Consider the following 24,246-nt stretch of genomic DNA (forward strand, 5'->3'; position numbering starts at 1 on the left):
GGCACAGTGGTTAAGAATCTGCCTGCCAATGCAGGGGACAAGGGTTTGAGCCCTGGTCCCGGAAGATCCCACATGCCATGGAGCAACTAAGCCCATGTGCCACAGCTACTGAGCCTGTGCTCTACAGCCCATGAACCACAACTACTGAGCCCACGTGCCACAATTACTGAAGCCCACATTCCTAGAGCCCGTGCTCTGCACCAAGAGAAGCCACCGCAATGAGAAGCCTGCACACCACAAGGAAGAGTAGCCCTGGCTCACCGCAACTAGAGAAAGCCCGCGCATGGCAACAAAGACCCAACACAGCCAAAAATAAACAAGTAAAAATTTACAAAAGAAAAAAAAGAATAGTAATTTGTGTTAATAAAGAAGCTTTTCAAAAAAAAAATTGTGCCACAGAAGAGTAAAGACAGGAGGGGAAGATGGTCCTATGCAGCCTAAGCTCACCTCATCTACAGGCTCCACAGTGGACACCTGCAGGTCCTAAGGAAATGGCTTTTGTATGTCCCTGGGCAGCCATCCCTTTGCCCCATTCCATGCCCAAACTGAAATTATTTCAGCTCCCTTTCTCTTGAGTCTTTGCCAGCTTTTCCAACTGTCTTTGAAATGTGATGACCAGACACAGAAATCCCAAGCACACAAGTCCAAAAGAGAATACATAACTGTTGAGTTCAAGAAGTAAACAAAATGCTTTCCTTAACATTTAGCCTAAAAGCCTGACATCTTAGTCTGCTTTTGCTATGGGTGGATGAGAGTTCCTAAAGAATTATGGATTTGCAAGTGCTCTTTAAACTGTAAAGTACAGTCCATGTGTGTGTGAAGGGACTGTCATCATTAAGAATAGCTGTCTTTGCATATGGTGAGCAGAACTGGTGACTGCTAAGCTTGGTCTTGACCTGATTCCCCAGGATGGAAGGAGGCTAGCAGCAAGAGGGAAACTAGGAAAAGGAATGAGAGAAGTCTCTACATATTGCTCTTGAAGTAATCACTAGATATACTGTTACATGAAAAAAGCAAGGTGTGGACAGTAAGAAGGAGAAAGGGTTCAAATATATATCTACATATTTGCTTATGATTCCGAAAAGAAACAATGGAAGAACCCAAACTAATAGAAATAGTTATCTATAGAGGTAAGGAGAATTTAAGGAAGAGGGGATATAAACAGAAGTTTGAGGGAAAGTTTTTTTAAAAACAGGAAATCACAGGTAATAAATGCAGAAAGAATAACAGAATTAGAAGTCACCGTTTTATAACCCCTAATTTAAAAAAAATTGATCTAGGCAACAATCATCTAATGCTACTAAAACCATTAAATAAAACATTGATAAAAACTTTATAAAGGATGAATTAGGCTCATAAAACCTGAAGCCATTCATCACCAATAATAGGAAAACCGAGTATCACGTTCTCCTGATGGGATTCAACAAGAAATATACACCACAACCAAAGAAGTATTCTTGCCAAAAAAATTAAAAAAAACTTGACCATGAATCTAATCAAACCTCTACATCTGACAAGTTTATAAAATATATGGAGGATAAAGGAATATGTTTAATGTCACCAAATAAAGCAATTAGCGAGAGTCAAACTGAGACAAGAAGGCAGAGTAAAAGGACTTCAGTTCAACTCCTCTCACAAAAACACCAAAATCACAACTAACTGCTGAACAACCATCAACAAAAAAACTCAAACCTACCAAAAAAGATATTCTGCACCCAAAGACAAAGAAGCCACAACGAGATGGTAGGAGGGGCACTTTTCTGATATAATCAAATCCCATAACCACTGGGTGGGCAACCCACAAAGTGGAAAATAATTATATTGCAAAGGTTCTCCCATAGGAGTGAGAGTTCCAAGCCCCACGTCAGGCTCCCCAGACTGGGCATCTAGCATCAGGAGGAGGAGCCCCCAGAGCATTTGGCTTTGAAGGCCAGTGGGGCTTGAGTGCAGGAGCTCCACAGGATTGGGGGAAACAGAGACTCCACTCTTGGAGGGCGCACACAAGGTTTCACGTGCACTGGGACTCAGGGCAAAGCAGTAACTCCATAGGAGCCTGGGCCAGACCCACCTGTGGGTCTTGGAGGGTCTCCTGGGGAGGTGGGGGTCAGCTGTGGCTCACTGTGGAGGCAAGGACACTGGTGGCGGATGCCCCAGGGAATACCCATCAGCGTGAGCTCTCCCAGAGGTTGCCATTTTGGCACTGAGACCAGACACCACCAAACAGCCTGCACTTCTCCAGTGCTGGGACACCTCAGGCCAAACAACCAACAGGGTGGGAACACAGGCCCACCCACCAGAAGACAGGCTGCCTAAAGACATCCTGACCCCACAGCTGCTTATAAACACAAATTTTGACATGAGCCAGCCCACCAGAGGGATATGACCCAGCTCCACCCACCAGTGGGCAGGCACCAGTCCCTCCCACCAGGAAGCCTGCACAAGCACCTGGACCAACCTCACACACCAGGGGGTAGACACCAGAGGCAAGAACTATAATCCTGCAGCCTGAGGAATGGAGGCCACAAACACAGAAAGTTAGACAAAATGAGACGACAGAGAAGTACAGCTGTTCCACTATGAGATTAGAAATCAATGACAAGAAAAAAACTAAAAAACACAAACACATGGAGGTTAAACAATACGTTACTAAACAACCAATAGATCACTGAAGAAATCAAAGAGGAAATAAAGAACTACCTAGAGACCAATGAAAATGAAAACACAAAAGTCCAAAGCCTATGGGATGCAGCAAAAGCACTTTTAAGAGGGAAGTTTATAGCAATACACTCTTACCTCAGGAAAGAAGAAAAATCTCAAATAAACATCCTAACATTGTGCTTAAAGCAACTAGAGAAAGAAGAAGAAGCAAAACCCAAAGTTAGGGACTTCCCTAGTGGTCCAGTGGTAAAGAAACTGCCTTCCAATGCAGAGGACACGGGTGCGATCCCTGGTTGGGGAACTAAGATCCCACATGCTGCAGGGCAACTAAGCCCGCACACCACAACTACAGAGCCCACATACCCTGGAGCCCACGCGCCACAACTAGAGAGAGAAAACCTGCATGCCACAACTAGAAAGAAGCCTGTGCGCCGCAATGAAGATCCCACGCACTGCAATGAAAGATCCCACATGCTGCAACGAAGACCCCACGTGCCACAACTAAGACCCGACAAAGCCAAAAAATAATTAATTAATTAATTAAAATTTTTTTAATAAAAACCAAAGTTAGTTGAAGGAAAGAAATCATAAAGATCAGAGCAGAAATAAATGAAATAGAGATGAAGAGAACAATAGAAAAGATCAATGAAACAAAAAAGTCAGTTCTTTGAAAAGATAAACAAAATTGATAAACCTTTAACCAGACTCATCAAGAAAAAAAGGGAGAGGGCTCAAATCAATAAAATTAGAAATGAAGAAGAAGTGACAATGGACACCACAGAAACACAAAGGATCATAAGAGACTACTACAAGCAACTATATGCCAATAAAATAGACAACCTAGAAGAAATGGACAATTTCTTAGAAAGGTAAAACCTTCCAAGACTGAACCAGGAAGAAATAGAAAATATGAACAGACAAATCACAATTACTGAAATTGAAGCTGTAGTTTAAAAACTTCCAACAAACAAAAGTCCAGGACCAGATGGCTTCACAGAAGAATTCTATCAAACATTTAAAGACTTAACACCTGTCCTTCTGAAACTCTTCCAAAAAACTGCAGAGGAAGGAATACTCCTAAACTCATTCTATGAAGCCACCATCACCCTGATACTAAAACCAGACAAAGATACTACAAAAAAAGAAAATTACAGGCCAATATCACTGATGAACATGGATGCAAAAATTATCAACAAAATACTAGCAAACCAAATCCAACAATACATTAAAAGGATCATACATCATGATCAAGTGGGATTTATCCCAGGGATGCAAGGATTTTTCAATACCCACAAATCAGTCAGTGTGATATACCACATCAACAAATTGAAGAATAAAAACCATATGCTCATCACAATAGATGCAGAAAAAGCTTCTGACAAAATTCAACACTCATTTATGATAAAGACTTTCCAGAAAGTGGGCATAGAGGGAACTCACCTCAACATAAAAAAGGCCATATGACAAACGCACAGCTAACATCATACTCAACGTCGGAAAACTGAAAGCATTTCCTCTAAGAACAGGAAAAAGACAAGGAGGTCCATTCTCACCACCATTATTCAACATAGTTTTAGAAGTCCTAGCCATGGCAATCAGAGAAGAAAAAGAAATAAAAGGAATCCAAATTGGCAAAGAAGTAAAACTGTCACTGTTTGCAGATGACATGATACGATACACAGAAGAGCCTAAAGATGCTACCAGAAAACTACTACAGCTCATAAGGTAAGGTTGCAGGAAACAAAATTATGACACAGAAATCTCTTGCATTGCTATACACTAACAACAAAAGATCAGAAAGAGAAATTAAGGAAACAATCCCATTTACCATCGCATCAAAAAGAATAAAATACCTAGGAATAAACCTGCCTAAGGAGGTAAAAGACCTGTACTCTGAAAACTATAGGACACTGATGAAATTGCAGATGACACAAACAGATGGAAAGATACACCATGTTCTTTGATTGGAAGAATCGATATTGTCAAAAGGACTATACTACCTAAGGCAATCTACAGATTCGATGCAATCCTTATTAAATTACCAGTGGCATTTTTCACAGAATTAGCACAAAAAACTTTACAATTTGTATGGAGACACAAAAGACCCTGAATAGCCAAAGCAATCCTGAAAAAGAAAAACAGATCTGAAGGAATCAGACTCCCTGACTTCAGACTATACTACAAAGCTACAGTAATCAAAACAGTTTGGTATTGGCACAAAAACAGAAATATAGATCAATGAACAGGATAGAAAGCCCAGAAATAAACCCACACACCTATGGTCAATTACTCTATGACAAGGGAGGCAAGAACATACAGTGGAGAAAGGACAGTCTTTTCAATAAATGGTGCTGGGAAAAATGGACAGCTACAGGTAAAAAATGAAATTAGAACACTCTCTAACACCATACACAAAAATAAACTCAAAATGGATTAAAGACCTAAATGTAAGGCCTGATACTATAAAACTCTTAGAGGAAAACACAGGCAGGACACTCTTTGACATGAGTTGCAGCAATATCTTTTTCAATCCACCTCCTAGAGTAATGGAAATAAAAACAAAAATAAACAAGTGGGATCTAATTAAACTTAAAAGCTTCTGCACAGCAAAGGAAACCATAAACAAAACAAAAAGACAACCCACAAAATGGGAGAAAATATTTGCAAATGATGAGACCGACAAGGGATTAATCTCCAAAATATACAAACAGCTCACGCAGCTCAATATAAAAAAAAAAACCAACCAAATAAAAAAATGGGCAGAAGATCTAAATAGACATTTCTCCAAAGAAGACATATACATGGCCAAAAAGCACATGAAAAGATGTTCAACATCACTAATTATTAGAGAAATGCAAATCGAAACTACAACTCGTCAGAATGGACTTCATCAAAAACTCTATAAACAATAAAAGCTGGAGAGGGTGCGGAGAAAAGGGAACCCTCCTACACTGTTGGTGGGAATGTAAATTGGTAATATTATTATGGAGAATAGTATCGAGGTTCCTTAAAACTAAATAGAACTACCATATAATCCACCAATCCTGCTGCTGGGTATATATCTGGAGAAAACCATAATTCGAAAAGATATATGCACCCTAATGTTCACTGCAGCACTATTTACAATAGCGAAGACATGAAAGCAACCTAAATGTCCATCAACAGATGAATGGATAAAGAAGATATGGTACCTATATAGAATGAAATATGACTCAGCCATAAAAAAGAATGAAAGAATGCCATTTGCAGCAATGTGGATGGACCTAAAGTTTATCATACTAAGTGAAGTAAGTCAGACAGAGAAAGACAAATATCATATGGTATCACTTACAGGTGGATTCTAAAAAAATTGATACAAATGAACTTATATAAAAACAGAAACAGACTCACAGACTTCGAAAACAAACTTACGGTTATCAAAGGGAAAAGGTGGGAGGAGGGGTAAATTAGGAGTTTGGGATATAACATATATACATTACTACATATAAAACAGATAATCAACAAGGACCTACTGTATAACACAGGGGACTCTACTCAGTATTCTGTAATAACCTATATGGGAAAAGAATCTGACAAAGAATGTATATATGTATACGTATAACTGAATCACTTTGCTGTACACCTGAAACTGACACAACATTGTAAATCGACTGTACTCTAATATAAAATAAAAATTAAACTAAAAAAACAAAAAATAAAGCAATTAGCCAAATCCAGAATATAAGAAATTACAGTTTCTTCTACAAATAAATGGCATTTTTAAAAAGAAAAGGATGGAGCAGCAATTATAAACTAAGGGAGAAATAAGAGATACTTTAACCAAATGCAATGTTTGAATTCTGACTCAAAGAAACCAATTATAAATTGACTTTTTAAAAAAAAAATAGCTAAAAATCAGATGTGGATGTATATTGGTTGATATTAAGGAATCACTGTTAATATTGCTGGGTATGATGATGGTTATTCTTTAACAGTCCTTATCTGTTAGAGATACTCACTTAAGTATTAACTGAAGAATGACATGCTATCTAAGCTTTTCCTTAAAATACTCCAGTGAATGCATGTGCACACAGACACACATACATGAAGTTGTGAGGATAACAGACGAAACCAGATTTGCAGAAGGTAGGTAACTGTTGAAGCTGGGTGATGGGCACATAAGCGTTCTTTACAGTCTTTTCCCTAGTTTTGTGTATGGCCTGTGTGTGTGTGTGTGTGTGTGTATGGTTTTTAAATTTCACAGCAAAGACTTTTTAAAAATAAGGAAGCAGAGTGGGATGTGTAAAGAAACCAGAGTCCTACCTCATAAACTTGTCCAATTTCATAATCTGTGAAAAATGCGATTGAGGGCTTAGCTAGAAACACTGGAGTATCAGCACAACTGTGGGAGGGCAAGAAAGGGTGAGAAAGGCTGTTAGTTTCATCCATGTGACTGATTCATGGAAAAGAAATACATCCAAGCCATCAAAGAGATAGGCAATGTGTCATCTGTTGGCTTTTGTTGTTGTTAAAGCCGGTCACAAAAGAGCTTTACAGCAAGATCAAATCTTTGTGAAAACACATATATCTACATATTTCCTTTTCAATATGCAGAGGAAAAACTCTGGAAGCTTAAACACCAATACGTTAATTGGGTTTTTAATATAGGTGCTAGTTTTCTTGGCAAATCTTTTCCGATTTTTCTTAATAAAAAGATATTTAATAAAGAAACATTAATCGTTTTAAGTCCATTAAAATTATGAACCAGTGAAGCAACTCATTCCCTTCGTACGGACAATTATTGAAATATAGCCAAAGGCACTCTCTTAAAGAAACATCACAATTTATACTAATTATTTGTCATTACACAGATTTTAAACATTTTTATTATCCAAGACACATGAATTTAATGTAAGGAGCACAAGGCTATAGAAATGTCTCCCATTTGATCCAGACCATTAAGATATAAACAAGAGCCAACACTAATCCCTATTCCTCAAGACTGGCAGGTCAGAAGAGCACAACCCAGGACTCTGGGGGTGTCCAAAGGCCACGCCTGAAGGCAGCCCCGAAGCCCTGCTCTATTTGGACACTGACACCCCGCCCCCAAACGTCTAGGATCCTCCAGAAGCCAAAGCAGACTCAGGACCTTCTGAGTTTTCCTCTGCAGGGTCAGATTTTCTGAGAATACGAGACAGGAAAAAACACACCTCTCTTCCAGCTCTCCATCCTGGAACTCTCCTATCAGTGCTGGCTTCTTGGGAGGAAACAGAAGAGACGTGCCTCCAAACGGAGTGTTAGGAGGGAAAAAGCGAGGGTTTTTCAGGAAGCGGTTCCGACTCTCCATCCTGGAGAGCAGAAGCCGCTCCAGCTGCCTCTGGGGCACACGTAAATGGTTCATCCAGTTTTTATTCTTCCGTGAACCTGTTTTCTTTGAAACACGAGAAAAGGATAGCGTCAACGACAAGCAGGGGGGCTGTGTGTGTTGATATCTTGCCGACTTCATGATCCACAGGTGGCCAAGGACACCCTCCTCTCTATTTTGCTGTGGCTTCATCACAATGTCGTGTGTCACCAGGAGCCCCTTCCCCCTTGTCATCGCCCTGCCTCACCGCCCACACACTCACAGGCTTCAGCACTCACCTCGGCAGTTGCTCTGGATCTGAGTTTGCCCTTAAAAGATGAGTCCCATGTCAGGCTGTCCATGGTGTAGTCTGTCTCCTCTTCAGACTGAGAGGGCATCTTCCTGCAGGCAAGCTTCTTGGTCAGCTCTATCTTTGGGACAGAACGTTTCTCAAAACTAAATGTCAGTTTTGAATATCCAGGGACAAAGGCACCTGTAGCACCAGGAAAAAAAATAAGTTACTATACCAAGGTGACGAGGTGGACGCTTCCAAGATGACTTAATGAAACCACCAAAGGCACAGTTAGCTTGGTATTCTTTTCCCCCTAAATGTTCATATTTCCTACCCCAGATGTAATTGCCCTGCAGTGTATCAATTACTCCTGGAACTTACTCTGCATCCTCGAGACTTAGGACTAGAGTGTTCATGTATTTGTTCAGTTGCCAAACATGGTCAAGAACATGAGTGCACCGTTGTCACGCACACGCATGTACACATACATCATATGTGAACATGCTTTTTAAAAGGTTCACATGACAAATCAAAGTTTGTATTAGCTTTTTAATACCTATAAGATCATCTCCGAAAGGTTAAATGAGAACATTCAATATTGCTAGCAGGAATGCAATGAAACTGGTACCATCACATTTCCTAGCACAGTGCCAGGTAAATCCTCAATACATGTTAAATCCATCCTTACTGAGCTGCCTAAGATACTGAGTGTCCAGCCAACTTTAAAATACTAAGTGGCTTGGGACTTCCCTGGCGGTCCAGTGGTTGCGACCCCATGCTTCCACTGCAGGGGGCACGGGTTCCATCCCTGGTCAGGGAACTAAGATCCCGCATGCCACACAGTGCGGCCAAAAATGATAATAAAAATAAAAATAAAATAAAACAAAATAAAATACTAAGTGGTCGAGTACCCCATGGCACTTGGTTCTGCTACCTCTTTCTGGCCTCACTTCTCTGCATGGCCCAGGCCGTCAGTGCAACTCTTTCCTCGTCAGCACCCTCAATTCTCTGGATCCCAGTCCTTCCAACCCAAATGCCTTCTCAGCTCCGGTCCCCCAGAGATCATCAGAGTCCCACTGACTGGGGCTGCTGACAAGCTCGTCTTTGGAGCCTGGCACCGCCAGGCTGCCATCCCGATGTTTGGCCGCAGGATCTACATGGCGGCTCTTCTGAAATTCTACCTTGCTGCTTAAGCCCACAACACAGCCTCCCACTCCACTCATTTTCAGAAGATCTTGCCTCTACAGCACAGAAAACTGGCCCAGTATCACACACACATCCTTCTCCGCCTCCCTACCCAAACTTCCCTCCACACTCAAAGTTGCTCTTGGCCTGTAAGGGGTATGCAGAACCCCTAGGTCCGTGTTCTGACTCCATCAGAAACTTGCTCCCTGGCTCATATGTCTTCAGACCCTCCCTGTCTTGGTTCATTCAACTCCATTTCTAAACATTTTCACATCTTGTTGTTGGGCAACGGACTAGAGAGTCAGATTCCTCATTGAGGAGCTGAGACTTTTATCTTGTACATGCTAGGGAGCTAGTGAGGAAGTGGCACGCTCAGAGCTGACCCTCCCAAGAGCCACTACCAAATTCAAGAAAAGTGGAAAAAAACATCTATGAACAAGGAAATAGCAGCAAACGTGGCTGGTGTGGTCCCACTACTACAGAATTTCCCTGGAATGGTATCAGAGGCTCGAAGAGAGCACAAAGAGAGCACAGAGGCATTACCTTTAGGTGCAGAGCAAAAGGGCACTGTATCGCTGTAGTAATCGTTCGGGCAGATCAAATGATGCTTCTGTAGCAACTCGTTGTCCACACACCACCTGAAGATGGTCTTCACTACACAGAAGAGAATGAGAAAAGGTGTTTCAAGGCACACTGATGTCAAAGAAACTACACCCAAACTTTCTTCATCCTCCAAGCCTAAACCACCTAACAAAATTCTTAGAACCTGTGGTCATTTTGAGATTTAAGAAACTAACCAGCAAGTATTTAAGTTGGCCACTTAAAAGAGGCCAACCATTGGGCAAGGCTGTGTGGTGGTATGATTTGAGCTAAAATACAGTTACTTGCAGAGAGGTCTATAACAAAACAGAGTTAGGAGAAACAGGGTAGATTGATGAGTGGCCCCAATTCTTCACTCTTCTCTGTATCCACGCCCCCTGCCATGTGAGTGTTTAGTTCCTGCTACTAGGGACAGAGCCCACTTCTTCACCCTTGACTTTGGCCATGTGATGTGCTTTGACCATGAAAGGCTGGCAGGATTTTGAAAGGTGCTCATGCAGCTGAGCCTTCCCTCTTGTGCCTTTGCCATCATCCTGAGAAGAGCTCCTGCCCCTTCATCCTGGACCCCAGCAGGAGTCCACATGGAGCAGACCTGAGCCCAACCTGCAGCAGGGAGCCAAGTTCAGCTGGACCCACAGCTGGACGCTGATCTAGCCAGCCAAGCCCAGCTAGATCAGCCAACCCCCAAACGACTGGCAGACACATGAGAGGAAATCTCATTTAATAGAGTGGGAAGTTGATATTATCTATGGTTGATGAGCCAGGAAACAGTAGAAAAGATGTGTTATCTAGAGGTTTCCGGAAGAATTAGAGCTAAAAATGGCCATTTCTGACAAGTGGACTGAAGTTGGGAGAGGTGAGGTGGAGGATTTTTCAATAGACATTTTTAGAGCAGTGGTAGGTTTGCTGCAAAATTGAGGGGAAGGTACAGAGATTTCCCAAATACCCACTTCCCCCCACCACATGCAGAGCCTCCCCCATTATCAACGTCCCCCATGGATGGTACATTTGTTACAACTGATGATCCTACACTGACACATCATTGTCACATGAAGCCCGCAGTTTACATTAGGGTTCACTCTTGGTGTTGTGAAGTCTATGGGTTTGCACAAATGTGTAATGACATACGTAGGTGGGGGCTTTTTTATATTTCATTAGAAACAATTTGATTTTTTTTAAACCATGTACACGACTACTTTGATAAAAATTAAGGAGTAAACAGGGTGAATGGAAGACTTGAAAGTTTTCAAACTTTACTGCTTGCTCCATTAACCAACATGGTGCCTTAAATGGCCTTTCCCTCCGGAGGTTCCCTATAACCAAAGGTACAGGTGAGACAAGTGAAGAGCAGATTTGGCCTATTACTGTAATAGTCAAGTTTCGACAAGGAAAACAGGAATTACTCTATGTATACCGTATACAAAGGGGTTAAGGGAATTCCCTGGCAGTCCAGTGGTTAGGACTCTGTGCTTTCACTGCCGAGGACACAGGTTCAATCCCTGGTTGGGAAACTGAGATCCCACAAGTCACGCGGCACGGCCAAAAAAGGGCGGGAGGGCACTTGTTGAATGCAGAGGATTACAAAGTGGGAGAGAGGTCAGGGAATTCATCATTAACAACTTCAGCCAGCAGCACTGAAGCAGGGGGCTCTCAGGACGTGATCTGGACTCTGCTCTGAAACTCACAGCTGCTCGGTCATCTGCCTGCTACTGCTTCTGAAGAACAGAGGCCTCCCCTTCCAAAACTCACCAAGAGCCTCTCATCAGTGACCGATCCCGGAACCACAGGTAAAAGGTCCATTCTGGGAACGTGTGGATCCCTGGCCCCTCCTCTGCAATACAGAGACCTCACCAGGGAGTGACAGCAATGCCAACTGACACAGTCCAGCCCAGTTCCCAAGTACTTTGGTGATGGCCTATTTGAAATATTAAAAGATAAAATAAAGCTTCCAGATAAAGGGCAAAGGCCATGCTGCAAGGAGATGTATCCTCTGTCTTCGGATACCATTACTCCCACGGTCCTCCCCCAGGGTGTGGGCAGTTCAGTGTTGTGTCTGGGGGTGGGAGCGGCAGTTTCTTATCAGGTCTTTGGGAAGTTTCTCTCCACGTCAGGCCTGGTCCATGGACCAGGTGAGCTTTGGGCACCCTGAACTGGCCTTGTGACCATCTCCTTCCACTTGGGAAGGATGGGCTTCCTACATGGACCCTGCTCCTGAGCACGGCTCTGCCAGGGGTTGGCTGCTCCATTCCCCAAAAGATAATACAGATAAGATAGCAGCAAGGCTGGGACTTCCCTGGTGGTTCAGTGGTAAAGAATCCGCCTTCCAACGTAGGGGACTCAGGTTCGATCCCTGGTCAGGGAACTAAGATCCCACATGCCATGGGGCAACTAGGTCTGCGCGCACGCCACAACTGGAGAGAAGAACTAGAGAGAAGCCCGCATGCCACAGTGAAAGATCCTGCATGCCGCAACTAAGACCCTATGCGGCCAAAAATAAAAAATAAATAAGATAGCAGCAAGGGAAGGGAACAAAAGCACAGGACGTTCTGCTGAATTCTGATCTTTCTCCCTCTGTCTGGAGAATTTACGCATGTTTTCCACCATGTGACGTTTGTATCAGCAAACGGAGAAAGTCTGCTTCTGTGCCTCAAATAACAAATATTTCAGGGGAATGTCCTTACCATCAATCATCCAAGTTATAAAAGGTGTTCTTGGGTCACCTCGCCCTGCCCGGAGAAGCAGAGACCAGAGGGGTGTCCAGCGAACTGGATTAAGGTCTCTACTTCTGCTACTTTTGAAATCAAAAAGAGAAACATTGCCAGCAGAAGGCTGAGAAACCAGGGCAGATAATGTCTGATTACAACTTAATATTATCTTGGGTAAAAACATAAAATGAAGGTCACTGGGAAACTCTCCTGGCTGATGTTCATTTCACAGTTCTCAATGTTTTATTCCACTTTCATTAAAAATAAACAAAGAGGACTTTCTTGGTGGCGCAGTGGTTAGGAGTCCGCCTGCCGACGCAGGGGACACGGGTTCGGGCCCTGGCCCGGGGGGATCCCACATGCCACGGAGCAACTAAGCCCGTGCACCTCAACTACAGAACCTGTGCTCCAGAGCCTGCGAGCCACAACTACTGAGCCCGAGTGCCACAACTACTGAAGTATGCAAACCTAGAGCCCGTGCTCCGCAACAGGAGAAGCCGCCACAATGAAAAGCCTGCACACCACAACGAAGAGTAGCCCCCACTCGCCACAACTAGAGAAAGCCCGCACACAGCAATGAAGACCCAATACATCCAAAAAAATAAATTAAAAAAAAAAACTTCTCTAAAAAATAAATAAATAAAAAAAATAAACAAAGAAGGGCTTCCCTTGTGGCGCAGTGGTTGAGAATCTGCCTGCCGATGCAGGGGACACGGGTTCGAGCCCTGGTCCGGGAAGATCCCACATGCCGCGGAGCAACTGGGCCCGTGAGCCACAATTACTGAGCCTGGGCGTCTGGAGCCTGTGCTCCACAACGGGAGAGGCCGCGATAGTGAGAGGCCCGCGCACCGCGATGAAGAGTGGCCCCTGCTTGCCACAACTAGAGAAAGCCCTCGCACAGAAACAAAGACCCAACACAGCCAAAAATAAATAAATTTAAAAATAAACAAATAAATAATTACTTAATCTCCCCTGATCTTTAGCCAAAAGAATCCTACCAAAGACAGGGACAGTATCAGACTCCAAGGACTCAGTGGATGTCAGGCAATCAATAAATCTTCCTGAGAATCTGCTACCAATAATCTCTGCCTAAATCCACGACTGAGGGAGGGGGCCTGGCAGCTACACGACTCTGCTGCAGAGAAGGGGCAACAGGAGGAGATATGGATTCTACACTGAGTGTTCACTGTCTAACGGGGCTGAGCCTCAGAGCGGGCAGACCTGACATGGCATGGGGCCTCACACTCAGAGCCACACCCGAGGGGAAGTCATCTACACCCGTGTGACACTGTGCCTGGACAACAGGCCTTCCTCCTCCTCTTGAGAGAAGAAAGAGATGGGCTTTGACAGCAGATACAACTTCAAATCTGGGTCCCAGCCCTTCTGAGCTGTGGGAATTTAGGGAAGTTACTTGAGCTCCTCTCTCAGCTCCTATACCTGTAAAATGGAGAGAAAACCTACCTCGCAGGGTTGTTGGAAGGATTCAGTGGAATAACATATGCAAAGCATCTTACCCATCCTCTGGTCTTCAGCAGGACCCCATGAGTGTAATGCTTTCCGAAGCCACTGTATCTTCCACTTCTCCCTCCCTCCAGGCCACAGATATGTCAGGTCTCCCAACCCTAAAAGCACTGTCCCTACTAACCTGGAAAATGATGATTTTCGGGGATGTAAGAGGATAAATCAAAGACTTCGGAGGGGGCGGGGCGGAATAAAGGAACCAGGGCTTCTTAGAGAAACGGCTGATTCCAGGTCTGGGGCAATAAATACACAAGATGAACCTGGAACATCTGACCATTCCAGAAAGTAAGGAAGTTATCACAGACAACAAATGTTGTGTCAAAAGAGTCAGGTGTCAACTTGAAAATGTTCCAATTGGCCAAAGATGGGACAGTTCGAGCATCAATAAGAATAAAGACAGGGCTTCCCTGGTGGCGCAGTGATTGAGTCCGCCTGCCGATGCAGGGGACACGGGTTTGTGCCCCGGTCTGGGAAGATCCCACATGCCGTGGAATGACTAGGCCCGTGAGCCATGGCCGCTGAGCCTGCGCGTCCGGAGCCTGTGCTCCGCAACGGGAGAGGCCACAACAGTGAGAGGCCCGCGTACCAAAAAAAAAAAAAAAAAAAAAAAGAATAAATATAATTGTAGTTATGAAACCTATGAGGTCATAATGATATTAAAAACCGACTAACCAAACCTCATTAGTCATCGTTGGCAGATGTTAGAGAAACCAACTCATTATTTTAAAAACTGTCAGATAAGGGGAAAGAATTAATTCTGTTCCTATCTTGGAGTAATCAAAGTAGTTACTGAAGAGTTTCTCTTTATGGAAGTATTTCAGTATCATTAGCATTTCACTGTAATTTATAACCCCTAATGAAACAACAGATCTGGGCAAAGACTGGCAATATCACGAAAACAGAGACATCACGTACCTCCTGAAGGGAGTACACAGCACCATCTATGAACTGGTCTTTCCCCTTCTGCCCCTCAAATTGAACTTAAACCTCAAAATGTCTCTACAACTAACTACTGAATTGCAAAGAATACAGGGACCATAAGAACAGGTTAAATGACACCACAATGTTGAAATTAGCAAAATCCAGACTATGGACAAGTGTACAGGAAAAATGACCCAATTTCTTTAACAAATAAATTAAGAAAGCATTGCCAGAGAGATGGTTGACTTAGAAAAGAGTTTTCAGTGAGTGCTGATGGAGCTTTGATGAGGAAAAAAGATATTGGTCAAATGTGAGAATACCTCTCCACAAAGCACTAATCAATTATCATCCGACATGGCGAATTTCAGGTGGAGACACCAACCTGACCAGGTAATCAAGGCTAGCATCACCCGGGCCTCCTGACGTGCTGCAGTGAGAGGAGCACAGCGTCATTTGCATGGTGCTGCTGCCAAGCGCGAGCCTGCGTGTGGTCATGGGGCAACATTAGAGCCACGCCACAGAGGGGGAGGCCTGTCAAGAGAGAGGATCCTGGGAAGACAGGGAGTAAAGCACCAGGACACTGCCTCCCCACCTAGGTGAAAGGTGCACTGGCAGAATCAGTCTAACGGAACTATTTTGTAACCATGGCATCTATTCAAGACTTGTAACTTCCAGGGGAAGCCTTGGACAGGAAATTGCAGTGGACTTCAGCTCTTAGCAGCTACCCACACCTCACTCCCAGTCCCAGGGCAGGCATCTGTGCATGTGTTTCTGGGGCATCCTGCACAGTCTGTGAGAGTCTGGGTGAGCCAAAAGGACCCTGTCCTCCAAATACCTGGGATTTGTGCTCTGACGGCCGATGACTGCTTCTGACCACAGAGGTGTAGGCAAAAAGGCACCTCCCCCCATTGTGTCAAGCCCCTTCTCTTCCAGCTGAAGTGACTTCCAGGGAATTTTGTTTGTTTGTTTGTTTATTCAAGTACAGTTAACTTATAATATTAATTTCAGGTGTACAACATAGTGTTGCGATATTTTTATACATTACAAAATGATCACCACTCTGGTACTTTGTTACAGCATCCTGGACTGGTTAAGACAGGGAGTTAACACGAGGGGAGCGCTCTTGTCCAACAGCGGTCAGGAGCCAACAGATATATTTCCCCTTTTCATCTCCCTGTGGTTGGTGGTTCTGATATCCATTTCATGAGGCTCCTCAAAAGGTCCTGGGGGACTGAGCACGTGTCACCTGTAGTGGAGGCCAACTGAATGACAAATCTTTATATCATCTTTCCCTTCTTCCCTGTTCCACTTCCCTTGTTCTGCATACCTTCTGTCTGGATCACATTCCCAAATAAACTACCTGCATGAAAACATTTTATCCAGGCTTTGCTTTTGGGAGAAACTGGGTAAAACAATTGCTTCCAGACTAGAGTGAATACTATCAGGATAGGATTTTGGAGCTGGATCACTCTTTAGTCAGATGGCAAAAAGGATTCCATTGCTGGTCATTGCTGGAGTATGACAGCATCAAATAACTAAGATTCTCATATGTGGTAAACTGGGATGTGGCAAAAGGTGAAGTGCTGGCACTTGTGATAGCTATGACCCCTGAATGGTATGGGGGCAATGGTAATTATAAGGATTGGCTGGCTTTTAACTGCTTTGGAAGCTTTCAAAAAAGAGAAAATTACAGGCTCACGTCAACTAACGGACAAGGCATACCATGAAAGTCAGAGTCTCTGGCAATGTCTAACGAGACTCTCATCTAAGTTGCAGGGCAGACAGTGTGAAAATCAGATATGGGATCTAACTGATGGTAGCAGAATAGCAAAGGAGACTGCATGCACAGCATCAACAGGTCTCCTGTATCAAAGTCAGGACCCTGACAGGAAAAGAGTAAGATTCAAAGACCTGGAATGAGGCATTGAGGTGCATGAACCTGAGAATGCTGAACCTCCAGGCTCATCTGAACACTCCAGGTCAGCAGAAGCAACCCTCCCCCCTTGCAGAGATTAGCACCACCATCAAATACCTAAAGGATACAGGGAGGATGGTTTTGTTGGGATTAAGTGATGGATACATAAGGGTTCATAAACTATTCAGTTCATCTGTCTAGCTCCTGCAGAAGCCAAATAGAGTAGATGATAATGGGCTACCATAAATTTAACCACGTGGTAGCCCCAATCACAGCTGCCATACTGAATGTGGTATCTTTACTGGCCAGCTTCTAGCATTGACATGTGACGATTGGTCTGGCAAGTGTGTTCTCTATCCTCCTTGGTAAAGATGGTTTAAAGCAATTTGCCTTTATGTAAGAAGGACATCAGCACACAATCACTATCTCACCACAAGAGCATATACTAACTCTCCTGCTCTCTAACCAATAGAGCCTGCGGGGAACTCAGTTGTCTTGACACTCTGCCCAACATCACGCCAGTCCACTATACTGATGACTTACTAATTGGACTTGGTGATCATGAAGTGGTAAGTAGTTTAGTAAGACTAGAAGATTCAGGCTCCTGACTGTATGGCTGTTAGCATGACTGACAGCCATCTTGGGCCCTTACAGTTTCTCCTCTCCTTTCAATGACCCTACCCAGGACTTTACTGCGTAGTGAATCACTTCTCTTTCATCAAGGGCTTTGTAGTTAATAGATATTGCCTAATAATCATGAGGACCAGGTAGCCTCTATGCTCTATTAGTCCCCAAACAATGATGAAAAACCTTCCCTGATGTATTCCTGGTGCCCACAAGACTAGTTACCCATTCACAAATCTTTTTTTTTTAATGTAAATTTATTTTATTTATTTATTTTTGGCTGTGTTGGGTCTTCCCTGCTGTGCGTGGGGTTTCTCTAGTTGCAGTGAGTGGGGGCTACTCTTCGTTGCGGTGCGTGGGCTTCTCATTGCAGTGGCTTTTCTTGTTGTGGAGCATGGGCTCTAGGCATGCGGGCTTCAGTAGTGTGGCACTCAGGCTCAGTAGTTGTGGCGCATGGGCTTAGTTGCTCCACAGCATGTGGGATCTTCCTGGACCAGGGATCGAACCCGTGTCCCCTGCATTGGCAGGCAGATTCTCAACCACTGCGCCACCAGGGAAGCCCCACCCATTCACAAATCTTAACTTAGGAATGCACGTACTGTTTCCAAGCACCTAGCCCCATACCCGAGGTTAACTATGAAATTATCCCAATGGCCCCTCTGCGGTGTGGAGCACAGCTGTGAATGCTTCTGCGTCATTGCCCACCCGATCCCAATCTCACCCACTGATCCACTGATTATATGGAGCTGCCTGCCTCATTTTTCACTCTCACAATGCCTTCTCAGTTTGGTGGGTGCTTTTCATTCCCTCTGTCCTCCAACACTGACACACTGAAGAAACTTTTAGGGATCCAATAAATCCCTAAATTTAAATTTAAATCCCTAAATAATAAATTTATTAATTAAATAAATACATGGCATGCCAGAACATCTTCTCTAAAGTAAAGGACGACTAGCTGCATTTTGTATCCCCTACCACTAAGAAGAGTGGTAACTGGCAGAACTCTTTAGATTTTGGAGGCAGCATATTCCACACATGCGAATATTGCTCCAAACCATTTATTAGGTGACCTGAAAGGCTACCAGTTTTGAGTGGGGTTCAAAGCAAGCGAGAGCTCTATGGCATGTCCAGGCCATGACTGAAGCTGTCCTGCCATTAAAGCCACATGACACACAAAAATGCAACGAATCCAAAGGTATCTACGGTGGATTAGAATATTGTAGAGAGTCTCTAGAAAGCCCCAGTAGGAGAGCTGTAACACAGACTCAGGGTTCTGGAGCAAAACTCTGCCTACTGTGAAAGAGAATGACTCATCATTTGAAAAATGGGCTATAGGGCTTGAGCATAGACCCAGCACTAACTATGGGACATCGAGTGACTATTCATCCAGAGCTACTCATCTTGACTGGGTATTATCAGATCCACTGAGTCATAAGACTGGGAGGGCACAGGAGCAATCCATTGTACAATGGGAAAATGGCATATTTGGGATCAGGCCTGAGCAGATCCAAAAGACACATGCTAATTACATCAACTGGTGGTCCAGACTGTCTATGTCCTTTGCTCCTGTGCTTTTCCCTCAACTCCTATCTATGGCTTCATGGGAAACTTTCAAAGACCAACTGACAGGAACAAAAACTCAGGTCTGATTTTGAACACTTCCTGGATATCTGATATTAAGGTATTATTGCTATTTTCAAGTATAATAATAATGTCATTATTTTTCAAAAACATTTCTTATCTTTTAGTGATACATACTAAAATATTTACAGTGGAATTATATAATGTATGCAACTTGTTTAAAATATCATGAGGGGGTAATGAGTGGGACAGAAATGGCCATGTGTTAAGCCTGAGTTAGGGGTAAATGGGAGTTCATATACTGTTCTATTTACTTAGGTGCACATTCTAAATTCTCTGTAAATCAAAGTTAAAAAGAGCAACCCAGTCTGGTCCAGAGATGGGTCAGCATGATACACTGAGGTTAGCCGTAAATGGGCTGCTGCTGTATCACAGCCTTACTCAGGCATGGCCCTAAAAGACACCATGTAGGGAAATCCTTCCCAGGCTAGAGCCTTGAGTGTCACACCTAATCGTTCACTTTGTATGGCAGAAGTGGCCTGAGGTCGAGTATACATGGAGTTCTGGACAGTAGTGGTGAATGGCTTCGCTGGTTGATCAGGGGTGTGAGGGCAGCTTTGTTGCTGGGATTTTCAGGAAAGTGGCTGATAGGGAACTTGCTTGAAGATTAGTAAAGCTGGGGGAGGGTTTGCCTCGACATAGAGGCACAGCATTACCTTCCTCTGTGGTTGCAGTGTTAATGGAAAGCCTTAACATCAGCTGACTTCCAGGGAATTTAAAGGGCCAGCACGCCCCCTTCATCTTTCTCTTTTCCCCCTTTTGGAAGCCAGATATTAAAGACTACGTCATTCAAAAACAACTGCAGATCAGGGGAATATTAGAACATGACCACACATACCCAGAGAAGGGTTCAGAAAAGACCTAGAAGACCTTAAGATTACATCTCAGGCTGACCCTCAGCACAGACAGCCTACAATAATTAAAAAAGCAAAACCAAAAAACAATTACAAAAAACAGCAAACTCTGCGGCAGGGAGAGAATCTGATTTCCAGAGTTACAACACTATTAGATTCAATGTCCAGTTTCTAACAACAACAACAACAAATCAAAAACATACAGAGAAACAGGAAAGTATGCCATGTTCAAAGGAAAAAATTAAATCAACAGAAACTGTCCTTGAAAAAGACCTGATTGCAGACATACTAGACAAAGGCTAAACCGTCTTAAAGATGCTCACAGAACTAAAAGAACATGTGGAGAAACTCAAGAAGACGATGTACCAAAAAATATAAATATCAATAAAGAGACAGAAAATGTATAAAGAAACTAAAAAGAAATGTTGGACCTGAAAAGGACACTAACTGAAATGAAAAATTCACTATCAAAGGGATTCAAAAGCAGATTTGAGCAGGCAGAAGAGAGAATCAGTGAACTTTCAGATAGAAAAATAGAAATTATCGAGTCTGAGGAACAGAAGGGAAAAAAGATTGAAGAAAAGTAAAGACAGCTTAAGGAAGCTGTGAGACACCAGAAAGTGAACAACACACATTGCGGGAGTCCTAGAAGGAGAAGAGAGAAAAAGGGGCAGAGAGAATATCTGAAAAAATAACAGCTGAAAACTTCCCAAATTTGATGAAATACATGAATATAAACATCCGAGAAGCTCAATGAACTATAAGAACTCAAAGACACTCATGTTACATGTTATAATCAAACATTTGAAAGACAAAGAGAGCATCTTGAAAGTAGCAAGAGAGAAGTGACTTGTCACATACAAGGGATCCTCATTAAGGCTATCAGCAGATTTCTCATCAGAAATTATGGAAGCCAGGAGGCAGTGGGCCAATACATTCAAAGTGCTAAAAGGAAAAACTGTTAACCAAGAATCCTATATCCAGTAAAACTGTCCTTCAAAAGTGAGGGAGAAATTAAGACATTTCCTGATAAACAAAAGCTGAGGGTATTTGTTACCACTAAACTTGCCCTGCAATGCTCAAGGGAGTCCTGCAATGTGAAATGAAAGGACGCTAGACAGTAACTCCTAGACACATGGAGAGATAAAGATCTCAACAAAGGAAATACATGGACAATCATAAACGTTTTCGACATGATTTAAGAGACTAATATTATACATTTAAAGGAAAAACACAAAGGTAAAAATAAAAGCTAGTATTATAAAAACCTAGTATTACATAAAGCTGATTATTATAAAAGCTAGTATTATAGTAACTTAGGTTTGTAACTTCATGTCTTGTTTTCTACATAATTTAAGAGACTAATGCATTAGTTGGTATTTCTGGGCACACAATGTATAAAGATGTAATATTCTGACATCAACAACCAAAAGGGGTAGGGATGGAGATGTAAAGAAACAAGAGTTTTGTATGTTATTGAAGTTAAGCTGGTATAAATTCAAATTAGAGTGTTATAATTTTTGGTTGTTAAATGTCATCCCTATGGTAACCACAAAGAAAATAGCTATAGAATATACCCAAAAGGAAATGAGAATGGAATTTAAACATTTCACTACAAAAATTGACTAAATACAAAAGAAGACAGTAATGCAGGAGATGAGGGACAAAAGAGGTACATGGCATATAGAAAAAAAACAGCAAAGTGACAGAAATTCCTCCTTATCAGTAATTACTTTAAATGTACATGGATTAAACTCTCCAGTCAAAGGACAGAGATCGGCAGAATAGGTAAAAACACATGATCCAAATAGATGCTGTCTACAAGAGACTCATTTTAGATCCAAAGACTCAAATAGATTGAAAGTGAAAAGATGAAAAAAGATATTCCATGCAAATAGTAACCAGAAGAGAACAGGGGCCTCCCTGGTGGCGCAGTGGTTACAAATCCTGCCAATGAAGGGGACACAGGTTCGAGCCCTGGTCTGGGAAGATCCCACACGCCGTGGAGCAACTAAGCCCGTGCGCCACAGCTACTGAGCCTGCGCTCTAGAGCCCGCGTGCCAAAACTACTGAAGCCTGTGCACCTAGAGCCCGTGCTCCGCAACAAGAGAAGCCACCGCAATGAGAAGCCCACACACCACAACGAAGAGTAGCTCCCACTCAACGCAACTAAAGAAAGCCCACACACAGCAACAAAGACCCAATGCAGCCAAAAATAAATAAATAAATTTATTTAAAAAAAATTACAAGAAACAAGGAAGGACATTATATAGTAATAAAAGATTCAACAGAGCAAGAAGATACAATAAGTATAAACATTTACACACCTAATGGCAGACCATCAAAATAATGAAGCAGCTTCCCTGGTGGTGCAGCAGTTAAGAATCCATCTGCCAATGCGGGGGACATGGGTAAGAGCCCTGATAGAGGAAGATCTCACATGCTGCGGAGCAACTAAGTCCATGCGCCACAACTACTGAGCCTACGCTCTAGAGCCCATGAGCCACAACTACTGAAGCTCACGTGCCTAGAGCCCATGCTCCACAACAACAGAAGCCGCTGCAATGACAAGCCTGCGCACCGTGACGAAGAGTAGCCCCCGCTTGCCGCAACTAGAGAAAGCCCGTGCACAGCAACGAAGACCCAATGCAGCCAAAAATAAATTAATTAATTTTTTAAAAAATGGGGCTTCCCTGGTGGCGCAGTGGTTGAGAGTCCGCCTGCCAATGCAGGGGACATGGGTTCGTGCCCTGGTCTGGGAAGATCCCACATGCCGCGGAGCGGCTGGGCCCGTGAGCCATGGCTGCTGAGCCTGCGCGTCCGGAGCCTGTGCTCCATAACGGGAGAGGCCGCAACAGTGAGAGGCCCGCGTACCGCAAAAAAATAAAAAAAATTTTTTTTAAATAATGAAGCAAAAATTGACAGATTTGAAGGGATAAATAGACAGTTCTACAATAATAGTTGGAAACTGCAATACCCATTTATCGCAATAGACCAACCAGACAAAAGATAAGTGAGGAAAAGAGGACTTAACCCAATAGAATAACTAGATCTAATAGACACATATAGAACACTCTACCAAACAACAGCAGCATACACATTCTTGTCGAGTGCACGTGAGACATTTCTCAGACCATGTTAGGCAATAAATTAAGTCTCAATAGATTTGAAAAGACAGATATCATACAATATATACTCTCCAACCAAAATGGGGTAAACTTAGAAATCAGTAACAGAAAGAAAACTGGGGGCTTCCCTGTTGGCGCAGTGGTTGAGAGTCCACCTGCCGATGCAGGGGACACGGGTTCGTGCCCTAGTCCGGGAAGATCCCACGTGCCGCAGAGCGGCTGGGCCCATGAGCCATGGCCGCTGAGCCTGCGTGTCGGAAGCCTGTGCTCCGCAATGGGAGAGGCCACAACAGTGAGAGGCCCGCGTACCACAAAAAAAAAAAAAAGAAAAAGAAACAAAACTGGAAAATTCACTAAATTGTAGAAAATAGGCAACACACTTTTTTTTTTCCAGAATACCAAAGAGTTTATTCAAAAAAGTCACTTAATAAAAGCACAGTTTTGCAAGTTTGTCTAAAACTTGATAATTCTGAACAAAAATAAAATGTCTGACCACTCCAAAATAGGAAAAGACAATCGTGTACAAATAGACATACACATTCTAGGCACTATGAAAACTGGCTAAATGTATGTTCCCAGCAAGAGACGTGTCACCATCCTACGTCCCCTTAGTCACCAAATGCAGGATTAAGAGGCCAGAGTCAGGTTTCCCTTTCTAAGCCACTTTGTTACTCTCTAGGAAACTCTGGATCTCAGCCTAATCTCCAGCTCTGCCTGTACCTTGATAGGGAAGGAGGGAGGGACAATAGAAGAGAAGAGGAAAGGGGTGTGACATCTTTCTTAGGAAAGAAAAAAGGCACGGTGATGAGCTAGAAAGTGATGAAAGCAAGGATCAACTATCATTCACCCTGAATTCACCCATTCACCCTGACAGTCCAA

General features: G+C 43.1%; 1 protein-coding gene across 14 annotated transcripts in view; it reads right to left on the reverse strand.

Annotated features, from left to right (window-relative positions):
- The window catches only part of DLEC1 (DLEC1 cilia and flagella associated protein), a 104,223-nt gene that overhangs the window by 58,863 nt on the left and 21,114 nt on the right, over positions 1-24,246 (reverse strand). For 12 of the 14 annotated variants that reach the window (XR_007479677.1, XR_007479678.1, XM_049715840.1 and 9 more), the window contains 4 exons: positions 10,002-10,112; positions 8,281-8,474; positions 7,848-8,068; positions 6,961-7,039 (listed from right to left, as the gene is read on the reverse strand). Coding sequence is in view for 12 of the 14 variants with exons in the window: in XM_049715840.1 (XP_049571797.1) it covers positions 6,961-7,039; positions 7,848-8,068; positions 8,281-8,474; positions 10,002-10,112 (605 nt within the window). In the remaining 2 variants the exon portion in view is untranslated. Of the gene's footprint in view, positions 1-6,960; positions 7,040-7,847; positions 8,069-8,280; positions 8,475-10,001; positions 10,113-15,587; positions 15,737-24,246 lie in introns of those variants that run through there. The other 2 variants (XM_049715844.1, XM_049715845.1) reach the window with 2 other exon arrangements.

The sequence above is a fragment of the Orcinus orca genome, chromosome 10 (genome assembly GCF_937001465.1).
Source record: "Orcinus orca chromosome 10, mOrcOrc1.1, whole genome shotgun sequence".
In the NCBI taxonomy this organism is placed as follows: Eukaryota; Metazoa; Chordata; class Mammalia; order Artiodactyla; family Delphinidae; genus Orcinus; species Orcinus orca.